At 46.9% G+C, this 22,481-nt stretch overlaps 1 protein-coding gene across 1 annotated transcript in view; it reads left to right on the forward strand.

Annotated features, from left to right (window-relative positions):
- Positions 1-22,169, forward strand: part of RBM33 (RNA binding motif protein 33) — a 111,128-nt gene extending 88,959 nt beyond the window's left edge. The window contains exons 15-18 of the mRNA XM_082846999.1: positions 9,036-9,245; positions 11,586-11,774; positions 21,013-21,101; positions 21,320-22,169. Of these exons, the coding sequence (XP_082703125.1) occupies positions 9,036-9,245; positions 11,586-11,774; positions 21,013-21,101; positions 21,320-21,368 (537 nt within the window). The 3' untranslated portion in view covers positions 21,369-22,169. The remainder of the gene's footprint in view (positions 1-9,035; positions 9,246-11,585; positions 11,775-21,012; positions 21,102-21,319) is intronic.
- Positions 22,170-22,481: the final 312 nt, after the last annotated feature.

Genomic DNA, 22,481 nt, shown 5'->3' on the forward strand with positions numbered 1-22,481 from the left:
ATGTTACTACCCTTTCCTTTTAGTTAAAGGAAGAAAAAGTGTGTTCTTACAGTGTTCTTTAAGAAAATGAAAGCAAATTCTGAATTCAGCTGCTTTATTCTAATTGAGGTCATGAAAATTTTACGAATTTGGCAGCAAATTAAGTAAAGAGCCCTTTGTTCTGCTGGCCACACAGAGAAATGGGAGAAGCACAGAATGCCTCAGCAGGAAAGCCAGCTGTCCAGTCATGATATTCTTGAATTTTACTTTTAAAAGGCTGTCAGAATGCTTCACGTAAAAGGTCCCAATTTGTTTGTGTGAGCTTGCTTTTGGGGGTTGGTGTGCATTTGTAGATTTCTTCTCTTCCTTAAAAGTTATTCTCAGATTTTCTCTAGCGCGATGGTGTGTGCATACCTGATCTTTTTTTGTGGAGTGGAGGACGTTTAATTTTGATATACGTAATCTCAAGAGAAGTTGCAAAAGTAGTATAAGGAGTTTCTTACACTGTGTATCAGATTTACTAGAAACAGAAGTGCTGGTCTTGGAGTCATCTGTCAGTCTTCGGGGACTCTAGTCGGAGAAGGAGTCGCAGGTGGGGGTACAAGTGGTCACCCTCGCGGCCTCCTGTTCTCCAGACGTGCCCTGTTTTTCCGTGGTCTGGCCGCCTTGCTCTTGTAGTTCTGTCTCCCCGCTCCGTCCACACTCAACGCTGCGCCCTTTCTTGGCGCCTGCACGCCCCCGCCGCGCCCTGCCCTTCTCTGCCCACTGCTGGAGCTGTCTCCTAGTCACTGCTCCTGACTGAGGCTGGGTTTCCACTTCAGTTCATTTTTTGTCTCAAATACATTATAAATATTTAAGAAACATTTGTTGAAATAATAGAGAAAATAAGTAGCTTCTCCCTTTAAAAATACAGGTATTGTTTACAGTTTCTTTATGGAAATATCCAAGGAGGAGGAGTTAACACAGTGTGGTGTTGTCGTCGTTTCCTTCCCCCCCGGCCCACAGTACTTCTGATTATAAAAGTAACAGCTGTATATTGTAGACATTTAGATGACACTAGTAAGCAGAGTATGATAACACCAGAAATAGCATTAATCCTTGTTAATTCAGTTTACAAGATGCGATTGTATTGTACATTTGGCTGTTTGATGAGTCTGTGGTGATGACTCGTTCTTGGGGAGACCCACCCCTCAGGCCAAGGCAGAACAAGAACAAGGCTCACGTTGTGTATGTCATTCTATGACTCGCCAAGCTGCCTGGCCACGGCTGGAGGACTCAGCTGTCCTGACTCATTGGTTTCTGGTGGAAGCTGACTTGATGCCATGGTTTTGGGCAGTACCCAAGAGCTGATGCCATGCTAGAGGACCAGGAGAAAGCAAGTCAGATGAAAGTGAGTTGGAAATGGGTAGTAAAGGACAGAACTGCAGTGGGCTTGTGATAGAGAAACACCTCTGGGAAGCTGAGTGTAAGAGAAGCTTCTTTGACACAGGTAGGGGAGCCAGGAGAGGCCCTGCCCAGATGGACGGGGAGTGGGGGTGGGTGTGAAGGCACCACTGTCCAAGGAGGTGAGAGCCCAGACTCCCGCCTTGCTGACCCCTGGTTCCCTCTCGTCCTGCCATCCCTCTCCTCTCTGGTGGGGAGAGTGGCCAAGTGGCTGGTTGTAGTTGGGCCTCATTTGTTGCCTGATCATTTCCCTGTTAGAGGAGCTGATGAGCAGTCAGATGGCCGAAAGGCAAATAAGAGAGGAAGAAAAATGGGGCACGAATCTTGATTAATCGCTTGTTTGATAAGATGTATATTCTAGAATCTTGTTTTGGAGGAGAAGCTACTGTGCATAAGTAATTGTTTTTAAGAGCTTTGAAACACTTTGGTGCGAAGAACTGGTAACTTCTAGAGGTATGACGTTTTCAGCATTCTTAAACATGTGACCTCTAAATTTGGGCAAAATAGACTACTGTTCATTAGAGGACAGGCATCAGTTTTAATGAATTAGAATGTCTACACATGAATTTATAGGTGTTTTTAGGCATATGGTGTTTCTTTCAGAGCGAAATAAGTGGTTAAATCAGAAATAATTCTCTTGTAATTAGGAATCAGGATTTGCTAACCCACCTTCTCCAGCAGAAAAGGAATCTGCTTTCTCCAGCGTCTTGGGTAACTTCCCTCTCCTCACTTCGAACGGCTACCAAGAATAGGAGCCTCGTCACCTGCGCCGGGAGGTCGCCTAGCGCTCTGAAGTAGGTCCTTCCCAGCTGCCCATCCGGGGCAGGTTGGAAGCGTCTGCTTTCCAGAGTCTGGAGCTTCATCCGTACGGGGGCGCTCTTGCTGGAGAAGCCGGAGTTCGTGGGCCCCTGCTGCTGGGTGAACCGCAGTCTCACTTCTAGCAGTCCTTTCCTTTTTTTAGATTGGTAGGTCTGTGCTGTAGAAATTGGAGAATCCTGGGGCATCAGATCCCCTCACAGGCTCAGGGCTTTGGTATATTTCTCCAAAGGCCAATTAATTTTGCTTTTAAAAGATTGCCCAAACCTAACTAGTTTCAGAAAGGTAGAATGTTGAGAGAGAGAGAGAGCGCACTTGAATAACTGTGCCGTGTTATCACCATAAGGCGAAATCCTGGTGCACCTACCGGTTGAATCCTTTTTTTCTCCAGGAAGCCCAAGCAAGCACTTGTGAGATCCCTTTAACCTTAAGGATTTTGTTTCAGTCCAGCCCGTGTAGACCTGTTGCTGGAATTTTATGGGAAGCAGTTTAGATTTAAGTTGCTGCTTTTACACGTTCTGCATGCTTGCCGTATGGAGGGATCGCTTATTGCGTAGAATAGATGGACACTGCCCATGTGAAGTGTCCTCACCTTATATCATATTGCAGCAGTTTAATTAGGGAATTGACAAAGGAGCCTGGATAAGAATGTTATTAGCCTGTTTATTTTCTTTTATCTTTTCTCCTTTAAGTAGTAGTCTCAAAGACAGACTAGAGCATGAAATGTATTTGTGTTTAGAAACTTCGTAGAGCATGCATATCATTTATTGTCCAGATTCTGGGCGAGCTTTCTAAAGATCACAGGGCCAGGCCCAGCATTGTTGTAGTTAATAGAAACCTGCTCTGTGACGTCTGTGGGCTGGCAGATCAGCAGCATTGCCATGACAGTGAAGTAGGCCTTATCGAAAGGAGAATTCATAAGAGGCTGCCCTGGGACCCTAACCACTGTCCTTCTCTGTGTCCCGACAATGTTATCTGTCCTCTCAGTACGGAGTATCAAATGTCTGTCATGAGTACAGAAATTAATTTAATGTCACCTGAAGACATGCAATTAATCTTTTAGAGGTTTTCATAATACCTTTACAGAAAGAGTTGCCAGTTTGGCGGATTTGGATTTTGGGGTTTAGAAGAAGATAAGGAAAATTAATTTTTCATCAGGGTTAATACAAGCTAGCAGGGCCACAAAGGCTGAGAAAAATGGTTGGGGAATTTGTCAAGTGTTGTCACTCTAGAATAATGCTGCTTAACGTCTGATAGGTGTAATCAAGAGTTGAGATTTCTATAGAGAGGGATTAATCAATTTGCTCACTAGTGAATGCGAGCCAGCGATACCACTTCTTCATGATGTTTAAGAATGAAAATAAGATTTGATCTGTCAAATTGCAGGCTACCCTGACAATATCAATGGGCATTTTTATCTATACATTTAAACAATTTGTTATAAATAAATTTGTCATGCTAATGTTGGTGGCTACAAACCTCATTTTTTGTAACGATTAAAGCTGATAAAAAGTGTTCCCTAAGCTTACTTAATTCAGGAAGTGCCTTTTATATTTAAGAAAAACTGCCCTCAAGAGACATTTTTATAGTGTGTTCATTAAAAGATATTTATCTGCGGAAGAAAGCAAGGAAATATTTCCAGGTTGGCCTAAGACAGGTCAAACTCCTCTTCTCTTCATCTGTTTTGGAGGAAGTAAAAGGTATTTAAAATCATGTCTAAACACACTGCTGTGCAAAGAATTTAAAAGGGAAATGTGCCACCCTAGAGAAATGCACTTTCAAAGTGGATTTCCTTTCTTTGAATGGAATGTAATCTGCCATCCACAGATGACTCGTTATTTCCTTACATTAAGATGATAATGTAACTTAATAAGCTTTTAATGAAACTTTCAGGTTTCTGAAAGTCCTGATTTGAATCGACAGTATTTTAAAATTTACATAAGTAATAATTTTGGGATCTCCTTCAGTGCTGTTAACTATATGCACAAGTTGTAGAAGACTTCTAAGTAAATAGGCGGGTTCAGTTTGGCTTGGTTCTCATTCACCTTTTTTCTCTGTCTGTGAGAATGTGAGAGTAGGTGTAAAAAATATGTTTCTGGCCACAGCCTAGAAGTTAGTAGGTTGAATGTTGCCTAGTGTTAACCGGAATAACTCTGGGATTTAAAATTTATCCTAAGAATTAGCTTTTCGTTGTGCTAATTTGAAAGAAAATAATTGTTCTCTCAATTGAAAAAAAAATCTGCTTTTCTTACAAAATGAAATAACATTACTTATATTTAAGCCTTGAGTCCTCAGCATGGTTTCCAGAAAAATGTCAGAGCAGAGCATTATAGTAAACCTTCATTTCCTTAAAATGATTTAATTGAATGATGGTTAGTCCCTTTGTTTCTAACCCTGCTAAAAATAGTTATGTTAGTATAAGCTCCTTGCCTACGAGGTTGTGTGGAGTCCATGCTTTGGAACCACTGAGACAGGAAGTCCTAAAAGCACTTACTGTGTGACCAAGGATCTCGGGTTTTTCATTTGGAAAGTGAGAATAATAATATTTACCTTGAGGGAGGATTGAAGGAAAACAGTCTCTGTACAGACCCTAGTGTACTACTTGTCAAGTTGAAGACATTCAGCAAACAACTCCATCCATCTTCCCATGAGTGGAGCATGTTGAATGATGCCATTCAGCATGGTGATGGAGAGCCTAGAGTGCCCTGGAAATTTCTGTTATAAAGTTTATTACATCATTTGTAGCTGTAGAAGGTGTAAAACATTGTCCTGAATATAAGTAACTCCAGAGCTTACCCAGACCTTCCCGTCACTTGTCAGTAAGCTGACGATAGCAGTTTTTCCCAAAAGTTGGGCCTTTGTTATAATCCCTGCCTGAAGCATCCCTCTTTCTTGTTCATCGTTGACTCACCAAGTGCTTGTCGTCTTCCTGCCCAGGGCTCGGTCCTCTTCTCTGAGCCGAGGATGCGTGGCGACCAGTGCTGCCCGCGGGGCTCCCGTTCTCGTGAGCGTGACAGGACTGTGAGTGGTGATTAACGCTGTGAAGAAGAATAAAGCAGTTACGTGGCCTGGGAAACCTTAGGGTTAGAGATGCTGGGGGCCCCCTCGAGTGAGCAGGTCAGGCTGGCGGCTGCTGAGGCTCCCCAGGCGGGGAGGAGTAGGGGTGCTCACCGTGCCCGTGAGTTTGTGAGATGCAGACGGAGCGGGGAGACCTCCAGGCGGCGAGGTCCAGACCTGCAGGCACTCTGATCACAGACGTCCTTTACTGTGTCTTCTCAGGCCATCTCCTAGGAAGTCCTAAATGGAGAGGCTTTTTGTGATAACTCTACCTGTATTTCTGAACTGCAGATGGGAATCAAGCTTACTTTAAAATGTAAACTTGTTTTGAAAGGAAAATAAAAGTTTAGAACTTTGTTTTTCAGGGTGTTCCTCTGACCTAATATTATCAGACATAAATTAGCACCAGTCTCTTAACTCAGAATAACAGCAAAGAGAATTTTTGTTTGGGGTGTTTATTGACTAAATGTTTCTGTTCTTAATTCCCAGTTTAAAAATCATCAGATCACCACAGCGTTACATATTTATCACCCAAATACATACACACAGTGTATACCTTAAAAAAAGGCAGATATCCTACTTTTGGTGCAAGCTCTTCTTTTTAAATAAAACTTCACTATCTAGATCATCTACTTTTTTTTTTTTTTTTTTTTGGCCGCTCCTCGCGGCTTGTGGGATATTATTTCCCCAACTGGAGATTGAACCCAGGCCCCCCGGCCGTGGAAGCACAGAGTCCTAACCACTGGTGGCGAGGGAATTCCCTTTTTCTTCTCTCTCTTTTTCTTTCTTTTTCTTTTTTTGTTTTCTATTTTAAGATCATCTACGTTTTTAGCTCTGGATTGCTAAAGATAATATCTGCAACGATATTCACCATGTTGTCCACCGTATATATGGACATCATTCCTTTTAGACCACATGTACCAGCTGATTACCGATTTGTACAGCATGACAGTATGTTTTCTGGTGCACCCAGTATCAGTGCTGAACTGAAGGCTGGCCTCTTTAGTATCACAGTGGCATTTAGTAAATACGTATGTACTAATTGACAGTGGCTATAACCTAGTATTCTGATACTGTAATCTCTTTTTTAATAGCACATTCAGAGCTACGTAGTTTTTAGAAGCCTGATCTACCATTGATTGTTTTATTCAGTAAATATCTCATTGCCATCTATATGCATAGGAAATTTTGGCTTGGTAAACAAAAACAGACTCACCCAAGTCTAAGCCACTGGTTTCTCTAAACCATACATAATAGCCAGTTCATCTATCCACATTAGTGAAAAAGGTAGACGGTGGAGAATCAGTCAATAGACTGTTAGGTAGCTGAGCTGTGTGGAGAATTTAGTGACCCAGTGCCACCTGCATCTATGGCACAGCCTCTGGTGGGACCTGGGGGCTGGTGTGAAGTGTCAGCCCATGTAAAGAGACGTGTTTAAGAACAGTGAGACTTAACATTTGAATAGTGAGTTTATGAATCTTATACTAACATAATTTGAATATGATTTTAAGTAAATTAATAAGTGATGGATTACTGGCTTTTAAAGATAGGAATATGTGGTGTATACCCTTAAAATTTTCAACTTTTTAGTATAGAAAATTTCAAGCATATACAAAACTGGAGAGTGTTCACATAGCTTTTCAAGATATGAACTTTGAAAAATTGTGTGCTGAGAATAGGCCATCATCCCTGCCTGGCTGGGGTACCTGCTCACACCTTTTGGATGAAAGATGTAATGGAGAAGTTTCAAGAAGCACAAGAAGCAGTCTGACTTCATGTGGATCCTGGTCCTGCAGAACGGCCTGCCTTTCCATAGTGCGTCCGTTTTCATTTGGGGAACAGTCTCCCATCAGGTTGGAATAACGCCCAGCAGGATCACATTTCAGACAATTATAGCCGACATTATAGAGTCACAGAGTCACAGAACATTATGGGGGCAACCACCTGGTTCAGCCATCCTCAGCCCTGGCTGGACGACATCACTGGAAGAGCGTTTAAAATATGCTCATGTCTGGGGCTTCCCTGGTGGCGCAGTGGTTGGGAGTCTGCCTGCCGATGCAGGGGACACGGGTTCGTGCCCCGGTCCGGGAAGATCCCACACGCCGCGGAGCGGCTGGGCCCGTGAGCCATGGCCGCTGAGCCTGCGCGTCCGGAGCCTGTGCTCCGCAACGGGAGAGGCCACAACAATGAGAGGCCCACGTACTGCAAAAAAAAAAACCCCCCAAAAACAAAAAAAAAATGCTCATGTCTGGGTTCCAGCTCCAGAGGGTCTAATTGGATGGTTCTGGGTCAAAGTCCAGGAACACTAACACATGAGAGCTCCCCAGGTGACTAACGTGCAGGTCGAATACCCGTGACTAGTCTCACACTAAGCATGATGTGAGCGGTCGATTTTTGGTAGATTTCCTTTGTCAGGTTGATTTGTCCCTTCTGTTCTAGTTCACTGAAAATTTTTATTATGAGTGCTTTTCCTGTATCAGTGCAGGTGGTCATGTGGTCTTTTCCTCTACTGATGTGGTCTGATAACTGATTTTTGAGTTAAACCAACCTTGCATTCCTGGGGTAAATCTTACTTGGTTATGGTGTATGATTCTTTTTCTGCGTTGCTGAATTTAGTTTGCTAGTGTTTTGGTGAGAATCTTTTTCATGTATATGCATGAGGGATATTCTTTTGTGGCTTTTGTTTCTTTTGATGTCTTTGTCTGACTTTTGTAAAAGGGTAATACAAGTCTGAGAGAATGAGTGGGGAAGTTGTCCCTCTGCTTTAAAGTTTTCTGAACCAGATTGTGTAAGATTGGGAGTCTGTCTTTCTTAAACAGTTGATAGAATTCACCAGAGGACCCGTTTGGGCCTGGGCTTTTCATTTCTTCAGCTGGTCTCCTGGGAGGCAGCCCTGTCGCTGCCCAGCTTAGTGCTCAGCCAGCGCTCGGGGATCGGTGGTGCTCGGCACCCCGCCCCGCCCTTGGCCGGCGAGCTGTGAGTGCGTTGCCCCCTCAGACCCCTCCTCAGCTCTTCTTCCTGCTGTCCCCCTGCAGTTCCCTGTCCGCCATGTGGGGAGGACTTGTCTGGGCCTCCAGTAACTCTTTCATTTCTAGAATTTCCTCATTCAGTTTCTCAGACTCCTGGCTGGTCTGCTCTCGTTCCAAACAGGACTGAGGCCGGAGGCCAGCCTACGTGTGGGTACTTGTGACTCAGAGGAGGAGGGGCGACCAGGGTGCTGCTCAGCCTGCGGGCGCTCTGGGGAGCCCAAGTGTTCAGGGTTGTATCTGCAGGGAGGAAGGCACTGGGGCGCGCCTGGGATTCACGACCAGTGCCGGGGGACAGCGGGGCGAGTCAGGATGATGACCCGCTTTCATTAGGTTTGAGTGGGAGTTAAAAGTTTAAAACCACTGCCTATACAAACTGTCAGATTTTCACAAGAATGCTCATGAAAATGGAAAAGGCATGTCGAGTATGAAGTATTTTTAAAGTCAAGCACTATTTCACTGAACTCAGCAGCACTTACTTTAGTAATTATAGACCTCTTGAGTGGGTACAGTAATTAAAGATCTTAGTTTTAAATTTGAAAAATACTATTAAAACCCAAACCCCCGTCAAATAAGAAATTCCCTTCGTGGCCCTAGTGAATGGCAGGCTTGACGGTTGTGCTTCTCGGTTGAGCACTGATCGAGGTGGACCCCGATGCTGGGGAGGGATGCCTGCTCGTGCGGAGACTGACCAGCGTGCTGCCTTGGTTTCAGCAGGGAGGAGAGAGCGATGGCTTTTTTCACCTGGAGGGCCAGCCTCAGCGGCTCCCTCAGCCCCCAGAAGTGAGACAGCAGCCTGCCCGCAAGGTGACGCTGACCAAGGGGGCGCTTCAGCAGCCCCAGCACCCTCCGGTGGGGGCCCACGTGCACTCAGCCGGCCCTCCAGGCATCAAGAGCATCCAAGGAATTCACCCGGCCAAGAAGGTACTGCCTGTTACTGCCCCTGCCCCAGGAGCGGAGCCCCGTGAACCCACTGATGCGAGTGCCTGGCGCAGCAGCAGTGCTCAGATTGTGGATGAACGAACCATAGTTTCCTTCGCCCTGGCTTTGAAAGCTAACGTGTTCACAAAAGCGCTTTCCTCGTGTGACATTTTTAGTGGTACGATGCTGGGCAATCACCCTAAACCCAGGCTGCGGGTATTTCGGGCAGCTCTGAGCTGTGCTCTGGGGACAGCCCTGCACAGAGCCCGGCCCAGCGCTCCTTCCTCCCCTGCCAGCTGCTCCTCCAGAGACTGCTTCCTCCTCGCCACCCCAGTTCGCAGATGGGAAGCCTTTGGGGGTGAAGTACCTTGCCCGAGAAAGTGCCTCTCCCCCGGCTCTTCCCTCCTCCCTCCCTTGCTCTGGGGGTCGAGGGTGTGTTTTCCTTCTGCGAGCTCAGTGTGGGAGACGAGGTGTGGGCATCCAGTACCCCTTGTGAATTTAACCTTCCCGAGGAGAGGAGCGTCCCCCTTGTCCCGTCATGTCCTGGTGGGACCCCCCCCCCAGCTTCTGGTGAGGGTGTCTTTGTAGCTTTCCCAAGGGCCCCCTCTCTGCCCGACAGCAAGGTCCCCTCTTGGCGCAGAAGCCAGATGCCCCTTGCCTGATGACCTTAGGGTGGAAGAGGGGCAACAATACTTGCTCTGAGTTTCTTCTAGAAAGCTCTGAACTCTGCCAGTTCATCCTCTCTGCTTGCCTTGCAGGTGATATTAAGGAGTAGTGTTAGCCTGAAGACCGTTACAGCTCTTTGAAGTAATTCAGTTACTCCGGATTTATTTTCTTATAAATACCTTATGATACAGGGACAAACAGAGTAGTGACATTTTTGCTGCAGGTGGCACAGGCACAGACACATTAAGTCGTATCTTCAGATATACTCTTTAAAAATTGCTCCAGTATAAATTTTCTTTGGTCAGGTGTTGTCCCTGGGTATGCTATGAGAAAGATCGTAGAACACCCCTCCCCCCCATAGTCTGTTGTACACACAGATAAAGCCCTCGTGTTTCTTCATCCTCAGCCTCAGGTTACTCTCCTATAAAAGTGAGGACAGTAATCTTTCCTGGCTTATTTAGGCTCTTGCGAGGGTTTTATAAGAAGATACAGGGTGCCTGGAATGTGAGCCAGCACTCGGTAGAGAATGTTGTTATTAATGTTACAGAACACACTGCTGGTTTCCAGGCAGTGAAACTTGCACTTTTTCATGGTGTTTTCCCATGTGCCTTCTCTTGAAATACCCTTTTGCACTCTAGGAACTCACTTCACAGGAGTAGTTGTGTCGCCTCCTGTGGAATGTTCCGAAGTGTTGCGTTCTTTTCTCAGTTTCCCTTTATGTGGCACCCATTCATGTACTAAGGTTCCATTCTGATTTCTGTCTGCCTTCCTCTGTGCCCTTCTCTGTGATGGGGCGGGAGGTCATTTTTGGCTCTTTCTACCCGACTCTCGGGCAGAGTTGGGCAGGACGTCTGGAAAGCGCAGCCCAGTCACATCCGCGTCTGCGTTTCACTGCTGTCCTGGTCTGGGGGCACTGGCGCTTTATCTATTTTCCGGATTAGAAAAGACGGGAAAGCTCAGCGGTTCCTTCTTGTTTAAAAGATCCCAGAACAGTGGTTTTGAGCCCTGGATGGCTTTAAAAAATGCTAAGGTCTGGGTCCTACCTTAGGCCAGTGCTGTTGTAATTTCGGTGGGGGACAGGAGCACTCAGTCGTTGTAGTTTGGGTTTTTGGTTTTGTTTTGAAAGCCCTGCAGAGGAGTGTAATGTGCAGTGGTGCAGCCGGTGGGAGACTCCTGCTGCAGAATCTGCCCTCCAGGGTACGTAGTGTTGTGGCTTGCAGTGACAGGGAGGCGGCTGTGGGGAGCACCATACACAGTCCCCTGGTCCCCGCTGGGTTTGCCTGGGGTACAGTGGGAGAAATTTGGGCTCCGGGGCCGTTAAGGACTGGACCCAGATCTTTGTGTTACTCGCGGCAGGTTTCTGAACCCCTGTGATCCTGCTGCTTCGTCTACAGGATGATGGTAGCACAGAAAGTGCCTACCTAGTACCATGCTTGGCACCAAGATAGGTGCAGACTTTGCTGCTTCCTTTTCCTTCCTTTTCTTTTACTCCAGTTTGCTGGGTACTGTGGTCTTATTTGGACGTTAAACCCTTTTCTGATAGTGGATAAAAACTACAGAAGGTCCTGTCGCTCACGGTATATTTTAATGGATTCTGATTTGTTCACTTTTGTATCTTAGTAGCTGTGAAAAAACCCCCAAGCTTCAACCTTGAATAGTTCCTTTTGTTGTTGCCAGGTCATCATGCACGGGAGAGGCCGGGGAATGGCAGGTGCGATGGGCCGGGGCCGCCTGATGCCGAACAAGCAGAATCTCCGGGTGGTGGAGTGCAAGCCTCAGCCCTGCGTCGTGTCTGTTGAAGGGCTTTCTTCATCCACTACTGACGCCCAGCTGAAGAGCCTGCTGATGTCCGTAGGACCCATTCAGGTGGGTCACCTGGGGCCCGTTCTGTCTGTGCCCTTTGTCCTTCCCAAGACTCGGTTATTTCTTCATTTAAGATCCCTTTGTGTTGGTTACTTCATGGTAAAACAGTACTCTCGAGAAGAAAGACAAGTATTTTCTCTGCTGTGCACACTTGATGCCAGAACTTTGCCTTAGGCTTAGATTACTTGGAAATTATCAGGTGCTCAGAAACCTTATGAAATAGTTATTCTAGCCGAACAGATTGTCCTTTGAAACCCTCATATTACCCTAAAGTTCTTATATGCGCCCAAACACACAGTCTTTTTGCTCTATCACACACTTGTTTTGTGTGTAACAATTTTAACATTTTAAAGTATCTAGCCTTTTGACCTTAATTTTCAGAAATAGCCTCACATGTTAACACCTGTGGAACTTGCTTTAGACTTTACAAATGTGAAATAATGTGGACTATATTTTGGTCTCTTAATTTTTAAACTGGCTAATTCTAAATGCGTGAAGATCTCTGCCGAGCTGGTTGCAGATGGGTCTCCAGTTGTGTTGTAAACAAAAATTGCCACTGAAATCCCTGATTGCTCCAGCCTCTAGAGCCCTGGAGGCAAACCAGCGCAGTGGGTAGACCTGGTTTTCCTTGAGCAGCGTGTCTGTAGTCCCCAACTCTGGCCTTTCCTGCCAGCTCCCTGCCTCCCGCCCGCCCCCGCAACCCCCCTACGCCCACCCCCCCCCCGAGCAGCACAGCCCTCCATCCTGCGCCAGGACCCATGTCTGAGGCTGGAGCGCTTGGGAAGGATGTTTGATGCAAATCGTAGGACGTGGATGTGAATGTTAGATTTCTGAGTAAAAAGTGCACAGAAAGGGGACTTCCCTGGTGGTCCAGTGGTTGCACTGCAGGGGGCACAGGTTTGATCCCTGGTCGGGGAGAACTAAGGTCCCGAAAGCAGCATGGCCAAAAAAAAAAAGAACACAGCACAGAGTGCTTTCTTTTAAGGTCTCTTGCTTCATGGGGAAACAGAGCTGACACAAGTACATTACATTAATTACATTAAGTACGATACATTAATTTTTAGTGTATTTTAAGCCTTCGTCTACCATTGAGTGTTGACAAGAGTGAGGCGTAGATGGAAGCCCTTCTGAGATGGTTTCGTTGTTTAGGTTTAACTACTTCTGCCTTCATCCTTGGATTCTCAGAGATGGCTAAGCTTAGTTTTCATGTGTATGTAACAGTGAAACGTTAGCCAGAGGCTGTGGCTTCTGTTTTTAGGAGGGTCAGTTTTCCAGCTGTGTGGTCAGGAGCGGCTTGTCAGTCATCAAGAGGCATTAAGCTCATGGCCAAGGAGAGTTGTCCTTGGACAGTCCGTCATAACACGGATTAATTTGCAGGAACAGAACTGGCATTAGAGAACTTACGATGCATTGAAATATGGTTAAATTACGATAAATTAAACTATGGTTATCCTGAGTGGATTCTCAAACAAATGGCGGTTGAAAACTTGGGGTCAAATCACAGTTCACCAGGGAGCCTGGAGTTAAAGACCTGGGGCCTAGTCCAGTCTGTTCTCTGAGGCCTCGTGTTCCTGGTGTCTGTGTTTGGGTGGGAAGTGGTAGCACTGTTGCTTTCCACATGTGACCGGCTCGTTTTCTGGGCTTTGCTTCTTCCTACGTAGTCTTGATAATTCTCTTGAGCATCCCTGAATGTGATTCAGTTTTCAAGAAGTGTGAAGGGCAGTGCTCTTGCTGCTTACAGCACTGCGTGAGGTTGACTGCCCTGCAGAAGTTAGCTTGGAGCCACTGCTAAAACACCTAACCTTGGTTTTATCCATCTTAAAAACTGAATTTTGAGTTCTGCATTTTGGGGGCCGTCTTTCCTCCCATTTGCCTTTTTTATTTATTTTTCTCCTGTTCTGGAAAGAAGGATTAGAGATCATTGTGTTAAGTAAAGTTTAACTGAGGGCACTTAAAGCCAGGCAAAAACAATGCCAAGTGTTTTAAGGCTTCTCTTAACTCGAAAGGGAGAGGAAGATAGGAAAATGAGAGTGGTGTTTTCTGAGTTACATCAGGTACCCTGAAAAGGCCACCGTAAAGAATCCCCGAGGGTGATGGATGGATCTAGCACTTACTAGTAGGGCATGTTCGTCCATCCCAGGGAGCAAAAGGCAGAGCTCTCATTTCTTGCCAGTCTTACTTAGTTCCGTGGAATGGTTTTGAGGGAGAGTTTGTAGATTTTTAAGCACCGCATTCACAAAGTGCTGAGTTACTCAATTTAAAAACAAACAGGGTTTCCCTGGTGGCCCAGTGGTTGAGAGTCCGCCTGCCAGTGCAGGGGACGCGGGTTCATGCCCCGGTCCGGGAGGATCCCACATGCCGCGCAGCGGCTGGGCCCGTGAGCCATGGCCGCTGAGCCTGCGCGTCCGGAAACAAACTGATCTGTCGATAGCAAGCTTCTGCCAGCATTAGATAGCTAAAGAATAATATTGCTAGGTATAGATTTTTTAAAGGCGTTTATAACAAGACTTCATTGTGGTTTAAGTATAAGTGCACTTCAGAGGGAGGGTTAGGGGACCCAGGCCTCCCGGCCCGCCGCGCTGGCTGAGGAAGAAACGTGTGTCAAGTCTCTGGTGGGCTGGGCTGTGGTGCCACCTGGCGTTCACTTAGTGTAACAGCAAGAGGTGGTGTCTGCACCAGGAAGGCCGGTTCCTTTGGGCCTTTAATTATGGGAACGGCAGTAACAGCACGTCAGCTCTGCTTGTTTTCTGTGGCGGCGTCACTCCCCGGTTAGTGTGCTGTCCCCTTAACCTGTTCTCATAAGCCTCTCTAAAGAGTCCTTTTTAAAGACATTTATCTGTAGTCTCCCTGACAGAATAAGAAAAAATGACAGAATTTTGTAGAAGTGTTCTGACCAGTGGTAGAAATGACACAGGAAGCATCGCAGCGTGTTTGAGAGTTTCAGGTGAGAGGGTGCAGTGAGAATAAGCCCACCTGGTACTCTCTAGCAGTGATAGGGAAAGAATCAGAAAGAAGGTTCTGCCCGGACACTGGGGGGGTCTTGCTCTTAGGGAAGGGAGGGGCCGGCTGGGTGCACGTGGGGCTCCGGGAGGCTGACTTGTGCGGGGCATGGGGGCTCCACAGACAGGTGAGTCTCGCGCAGGTGCCCCTCCGGTGACCGGCGCATGTTCCCCCAGAGCGGCCTCCCGCTGCGTTCCGGAAGACTGAAGTCGAGTTAACTCTTAGGGTCAGGAAGTAAGGTAGTTATAACTTCTGAGCCCCTTTGCTTAGTTATCCTTATTTCCCTGTTTGAGGGATTTTACCTAAAACTGTTAAGAAGAAAACTGTGTTATCCTATAGAGAAATGAAATTCCACGGTGTAAAAATAAAAGTATTTTCCTAAAATAAAAAGGCGGGCGCTGGCCATGAGCAACGGCAGTAACAACGGCTGAGGCCTAGATTAGGCCAACACGTGCCTGGCACTGTGCTGTTCACTTTTCCCTGGCTTCTTTCCTGATTTCTCCAACAACCCTGGAAGGTAGTCGCTAAACCGAGAGCCCGAGTGACCGGAGTGGCCATGGCGGCTCATTCTCGAAGCTGCCGGGCCCTCTGGGACGCGGCAGTGCAGCAGCAAGTGTCGGGCTTTGAGAGAGGGCTTCGGTTTTGGTCCCAGGTCTGCCGTTTATTGGTGTGCAGCTTCCCAACCAAGTACTTCACCTACGTGAGTCTCACGAACCACACAAGCTTGCAAACGCTGTCTCCTACCTCTTTCACTGTTCCCTGGCGTCACCCGGAAGGGGGAATGGAAGAAACATGGAGGCCTCCACATGCCATTGAGGGGGAAAGCGTGTGCTCTCGAAAGGCGGCCTGTTGTCCCAGAGCAGAGTCCTCTGGGGGGTTCGCTTCAGGCTGCTGAGGAGAGGCCGTCCGGGACCCACCAAGTTTGCCAAGCTCCCAATGTGGTAGTTCCAGGGAACCAGACACTTGGAAAGCCCTCATTCTGGTGGGTATCTTGGGCCGCCCAGTGAGGGGGAGCCCTTTTGAGCAGTCGTGTAAGTTGGGGTCACGTTAGAATATATCGCCTTCTGGGATGAGACCATCTTACCTTCTTTGCGTCTGGTTCTGACTGACCAGGGATGTCTGGTGGGTGATGTGGAGAAAGCTGGGATCTCAGTGAAAGCAGTTCAGTCATTTTGAAGTTCAGGACGTTTGGGAAGGAAAACACCAGGCATAGTCAAATGTAGACTTTCTGAAAACTGACATCACGAGGTTTAAAGAAAATATAGGCATGGCCGCATGATCTGAAACCGTAATGGGAAAAACTGTTAATTGGAGGCTCCCACACAAAGTTCTGAAAACACTGTTGTAAATAATCCCTAAAGAAAAAAAGAGGATTCCAGGCAGACCATGTGATAAGACACGGGCTCTTACCTGCAGGACACGTTTGTACAAGATGAAGGTGAGTGTGGAAGAGGAGGGCCTCAGGATGTCTTTAAACTGTATCAGAGCAGAAAGAACAGCACTTACGCCGTGGACACAAGAAGCCCCAACACAGGACTCGAGGAAAAAACAGAATCGGCATCAAAAAAGACCACACACGCTGCGATGATTAGTTCAATATGAACAGGCACTGGAGGAGTCGTCGATTTCCGCGAGAAGCGGCCTGAGACGCTGCCCCGTCACCAGCGAGAGGGTCGGGTGGGCTGCGTGCAGAAAGGGTCCGGAATGAAGGGATCCTGTGCCATGCTGCCCGAGGACTGGCTCGAGGAGCCCGGCTGCGAGGCTGGAGAAGGAAAGATTTAATGGGCATAGGCCAGCTGCCACCACCACGTGCAGGTGCCATCGCGTGAGAAAGGAAGACCTGGTGCGTGTCCCTCGATGGTTCCCAAGCTGTCCCTGGAGGCTGGGCCCAACCCAGGGTGTCTTACCAGGTCTGGGGTGGAGCCCGAGAGAGTAGATGTCTAATGATTGATCAGTGGGGCTCTTGTTTGAGCAACTTCACTTGTTTAAAACAACTAATATCAATATCATTTTTGGCTTTAGGTTGATTCCTGAAGGTGCTGGAAACTGTTGGCCAGAGTGGGAGAATAGTTTAATTGATTTTCAGGACTGCAGAATCATTTCAGAATCCCCTTAACATTCATATGGGGATATAAGTATATGTATAGCTGATTCACTTTGTTATACAGCAGAAAGTAACACAACAATGTAAAGCAATTATACTCCAATAAAGATGTTAAAAAAAAAAGAATCCCCATAATATTGTAATTTATTAGTATACATGGACATGAACACAAGCTCTTTCTAGAAAGAGGAAGAAGTTTTCCTAATCAGGGAAAAAACGGCCAAGGTTCTGAACAGCATGGACATTTTTCTGGACTTTAAATTGTGGGTTGTCACAGCTCTTCTACTGTTAATGTAGTGCCTTGTGGCAGTTCAGTCAAATGGCCCTGAATGGGATGGCTGAATATAAACAAAGGAAGCGGCCAACTAAAGGAGTATTTTAACAGGTATTTTGCTACTTATAGTAGCACAGTTATTCTCAAATTTTCTGCAGATGTCTTGTCTCTGAAAAATGAGAAGTATATCAGGGTGGGCGTGGGCAAGTTAGCCTGTCTCTCCGAGGGCCAGTACCATATTTGTGGGGGAGATGGGGCGGGGTCAGAGTGAGTGTGTAGACTGGAGACAAAGTTTAACTCTTCGTTCATTCTGGGTGAATTGAAGTGTTTAATTGTTTGGAAATGGGCTACGGATTAGCAGAAGCACATATTTTCAAAGTAGAAGCTGGTGATCATAATAAGTTTTTAGCTTATTAGTGGACAGCGTCTTTTCCTCTCTTTGCAATAAAGTGATCGCTAATACTTGTCATTTTGGTAGGTCAGACAGTTTTAGCAATTCAGTGTTATATCTGAAAATAGGTTTGGTTTTTTGGAAAAGGGTGCAGAAATGTCAATAAAGGGGAACAGACAGAAAACAAATTTTAAGACAGTGTTATTACTTTTGTTGACTATTGAGCACCGATCCTGCATGCCACAACTAAGACCTGACGCAGCCAATAAATAAGTAAATATTAAAAAAAAATTTCATTGAACGTTTATGCTCTCTTGATTGATACCTTCTCAATCAAATTGAGCTTTAAACCACTTAGATACAGATAAGCTATCTTCTTACCTCTTACCTTATAAATTGGTAAATGGTAAAGAGGAAGCTTCATGCTTTCATTCCACATTGTGAAATCACCCAGAGGAAATGACATCTAGACATGCTTTTTCTCAAAAGAAGAGCATAGTATTTTCAAAATCCAGATTCCATCTGTGAATTGTAGAGTGTGGATAATCACTTGTGGTGTCATAACAAGTTAGTTTTTTCTTGTCTGTTCCTAATCGAGCGATTTTTGTAGTTTTGGACAAAATAAGTTTAGGTTAAGTTCTTCTAAGTCTTGTGGTAAGAACTGCCACAGTGCTGGCCGCAGTTCATGAAGAAATGGAGCTGTGCCTACACCCCAGCGCCCTCGAGCACTGCGGCCACGTGGCCGGAAGAGGAAAAGGGTGCCTGAGGCGCCTGAGATGGAATCAGAAAGCAGGGCCTGGCGGGAGGTTCTGCTGCAGTGCTTGGGTTGGACCTGGGCTTGAAACTGGCTCTTACCCACGTTCTTCTCTGGCCTCCTCTGGTGGTGACAGGACAGCACGGCATTTCCTCTTGCATTTTCTCTTCAAGAGCAGTTCCAGAAGAGCTTCAGCAGCTGGAGATCGTTCAAGGATAAGGCACAGAGTGGGCGTGAGCCGAAAGCGGGGGCTGGCAGAGAAAACAGGTCTTTGTCAAGTAACGAATTTGAGAGGCCAGAAAAGCCGCATGCTGACCGTGTATCCAAGAGAAGTTAATTGATGGCATTAATTAAAGACCAGGTTGCTGAGCTTTACTTGTCCAGTTAACTTAATGATAAGTGAAATCATCAAGAAAAATCTTCTGCGTCTGGTTTTTATATCTGAAAGAATAGGAAAACTCTAGTATCTACTAAACTGGCTTCAGAAAACCAGGCAGACGGAGCTCACTGCAGCCTAGTGGCTGCCTCTGTCACCTCCGGGCCTGGTCCTTGCACTGGTCCGGGTCCGGTTGGTGATGTGCCCCAGACTATCTGACTGCTCCTCCGAGGGGAGCCTGTGTGTAAACCTTAGTGCCATGTAATATGGAGACTTGAAACTGTTTATTTCTGTGTGAAGCACTGAAAAGTAACTTTTTGGAAAGAATATTTTTTTAGCGCTCTCCTGGTCATGTTTTACTCATGGGAGTTCTGTGTTTACTAAAATGGAGAGTGCTTATTTCATATACAGTATACTTTTTTTTTTTTTTTGCGGTACACGGGCCTCTCACTGCTGTGGCCTCTCCCGTTGCGGAGCACAGGCTCAGCGGCCATGGCTCACGGGCCCAGCCGCTCCACGGCATGTGGGATCTTCCCGGACCGGGGCATGAACTGGCGTCCCCTGCATCGGCAGGCGGACTCTCAACCACTGCGCCACCAGGGAAGCCCCCAGTTTACCTTGTTTGAACGTATTTCAAGGAACTGATATTTTGGCTATGTGCTTTTGTTGTAGGTCTTTGAACAAATGCTTTAAAATGAAACAGCCACGTGTGTAAACACTTCTAAAGGGTTGTGTTTTACCATTAGATATTTTTTCTGGCTGTTAAACGTCACTGGACAGAAGCCCAGACACAGCAGACGGTTCCCCGCCACTGAGTCCTCTGCTACTTCCTCAGGCTGTGTCCCCGTGGTAGCAAGGCCCCCCTGCCACTTTGCTCATTGCCGTAGACACACATGGCAAGTCACCAAAATGCTTGAGAAGGATCAGACTCTGGAGAGTGGGACCGGCTGAGAAATCCGAATTCTCCTCCGGCGCATCCCTCCCGAATCCTAGGATCGATCCTACGCCCCCAGGCCTCGGGGAAGCACGGAGCTGCCCCTTGTCCTCAGGGCAAGTGTGAGGGAGGACCAGGTGAAAGTTCACTGTCCCTGCACCAGTCTCTTCACTTGATGGATCCATCTTCTTCATGAACTCACTTGGTTTTTACTGCAAACAGTAGCCTCAGGAATGGTTGTTTCAAATCCTAAAGATTTAATTTTCTTTTTAAGGTTTTTTTTGATGTGGACCATTTTTAAAGTCTTTATTGAATTTCTTACAGTATTGCTTCTATGTTTTGGGTTTTTTGGCTGCAAGGCATGTGGGATCTTAGCTCCCCGACCAAGGATCAAACCCGCACCCGCTGCATTGGAAGGTGAAGGCTTAACCACTGGACCGCCAGGGAAGTCCCCTAAAGGTTTAATTTAAGATGCCGCCTCTCTCAGACTTTTTAAAGCACAGACTGTGACCAAATTATGCTGATGGCTGCCACAGACACAGCTGCCCCTCACTGTGGCCCACCTACATATATGAAACCCTTAATTTACCCCAGTGATAATTAGGAGATAACTACCCACTCCGACCGTGGGGTCCCGTTGCCTTGCAGCAGTTCCTCCTGTATGATGAGTATTGTGCTTTTAAAAAGCTTACTGAGGGCCCCGTGGAAAATCGCCTGACAGGAAGATGTGAAAGCAGAAAGTAACTCTCCAAGGACACCTGTCCTGGGCCTCCCTAGGAAGGTTTAGAGAGAAGATTGGGTGGCTGACGGGGCAAATGATGGAAGGTCTATATGTATGTATATATATATATATTATTTTTGGCTGCGTTGGGTCTTCGTTGCTGCGCGCGGGCTTTCTCTAGTTGGGGCGGGCGGGGGCTACTCTTGGTTGCGGAGCACGGGCTCTAGGCGCGCGGGCTTCAGTAGCTGTGGCTCGTGGGCTTAGTTGCTCCGCGGCATGTGGGCTTTTCCCAGATCAGGGCTCGAACGTGTGTCCCCTGCATTGGCAGGTGGATTCTTAACCACTGTGCCACCAGGGAAGCCCGCTGATGGAAGGAAGGTCTTAACACAAAGCTGTGAGGACACGAACGACTGCTGCTCAGGGCAGTGACTTCGCGAAGCACTGTTGCTGGATAGATTATCTGGATAGATTACAAAAAATTGCCAGGGAGGTAGAATTAGTTTGTTTTAGTGATCTAAGGGTCAGCCTGGACTCAAATTTTGCATTAAATCTGATGTATAAAAATGAATGAACGAATGAATGAATGTATGTATGAATGTATGTATGTATGTATGTATGTATGTATGTTATATGTATATTACACCCCATACAACAGGATTCTAAAGTGTTTCTGTAATCTTCCTTCAGAGTTTACAGATGCTTCCCCAGCAGCGGAAAGCCATAGCCAAGTTCAAGGAACCCGCCCATGCGTTAGCGTTTCAGCAGAAGTTCCACAGGTAGCCTTGGAGCCCCTGGTGACAGGTGGGAGATGGGAGGAGTCTGTGCTGCCACCTGCTGTCTGTCTCTGCGGAGACGCGCCGCCTCCTGTGACGTGGGTGGTCACCCCGGGTGTGGTGGATCCTCTCTGTCAGTCTGCATGTTTCTTCCGCTTGATCCCGTGGCTGCTGATGTGCACAGGTAGCTTAATGGTCACTGTTTCTTTAAATCCCCACAGGCATATGATAGATTTGTCCCACATAAATGTGGCCCTGATTGTTGAGTGATTTCTGGCAGGAGAGCCTGACCGTAACGCTGCACACGCGCTGTGGAATTTCTTCCCGGGAGCTGCTGCGCAGAGCCCCGTGAGCTTAGGTCTCTCCGTCCGCAGCCCTGCGTGGCTGTTGTCCGGAGCGCCCAGCGGCCCAGCACTGATTCCAGAAGAGCTGACCTTACGGGACGCGGCAGACTCGACTCGGTGTTAGATCGCTTCACATTCTCTTGTCACCACAAAGAACTACAGGTTTCGCTTTCTCATGTTTTCAAAGTGCTTACAATGCATGTAGACATCGTTCTTCGTGATCTTATGTATGATCGATTACAGCGACTTAGAGTGAGTAAAGACATTAACGTCACAAATTCTCAGTAGTTTTCACAGCAAAGAATATTTGATAATGGTTGCACTTATCTTCAGTGCAGGCTAGATGAGCGTTTTCTCAACCAGCTTCACTTGTTTTACCGTCTCAGAAAGCCCTCAAAAGGCTCTTGTAAAAACGTAGGTTAAAATTCGGGTGATTATGATTGGCAGTTGCATATCCTGGAAAGCAGGGTATGAGGGTGGTTGGGAGTGCTGCCAATTGTGTGGCCGATTCTGCTTCTTGTAAATATTCCCAAAGCGCCAACTGTATAGTCCTAGTTCCAAAGGGAGCGCCCCTTTTTATACTCGTTCTGAATGCGGCGCAAGTGCTGCTGGGCATCGTCACGCGCCCCCAGGCTGAGCGCAGGTGTCCGGACGCCCTCACCTCCAGCCCTCGCTGGGCTCCCTGCTAGGCGAGCGTAGCATACCTGCCAGGTGAGGAGGGTAGGACAGCCTGTTTGGTTTTTTCCTCTTTTTAAGTGCAGCCCCAAGTGGCATATTCATGTCACCGGCTCTGTGACGCATATAGAACATTCTTGGGCAATCTGTGATTAAGATTTTCTTTTTTGAAGGCCTTTTGAGCAGGGGCTGCGCTGTCCTTCAGTGGACCCGAGAGCGAGGGGATGTTTGCGCTGGCTTGTCGTTCTCCGTGGCGTGTGGCGCAGTGTGTCTCTGGGATGCTGGGTAGGCTCCTTCAGGTGAGAGACGCTTCCTCCCCTTAAAGTCATCTGTAGTAAAATTCATTCTGGGCAAATGTGGAAAA

The sequence above is a fragment of the Leucopleurus acutus genome (genome assembly GCF_964270905.1).
Source record: "Leucopleurus acutus genome assembly, chromosome: 9".
Taxonomy (NCBI): domain Eukaryota; kingdom Metazoa; phylum Chordata; class Mammalia; order Artiodactyla; family Delphinidae; genus Leucopleurus; species Leucopleurus acutus.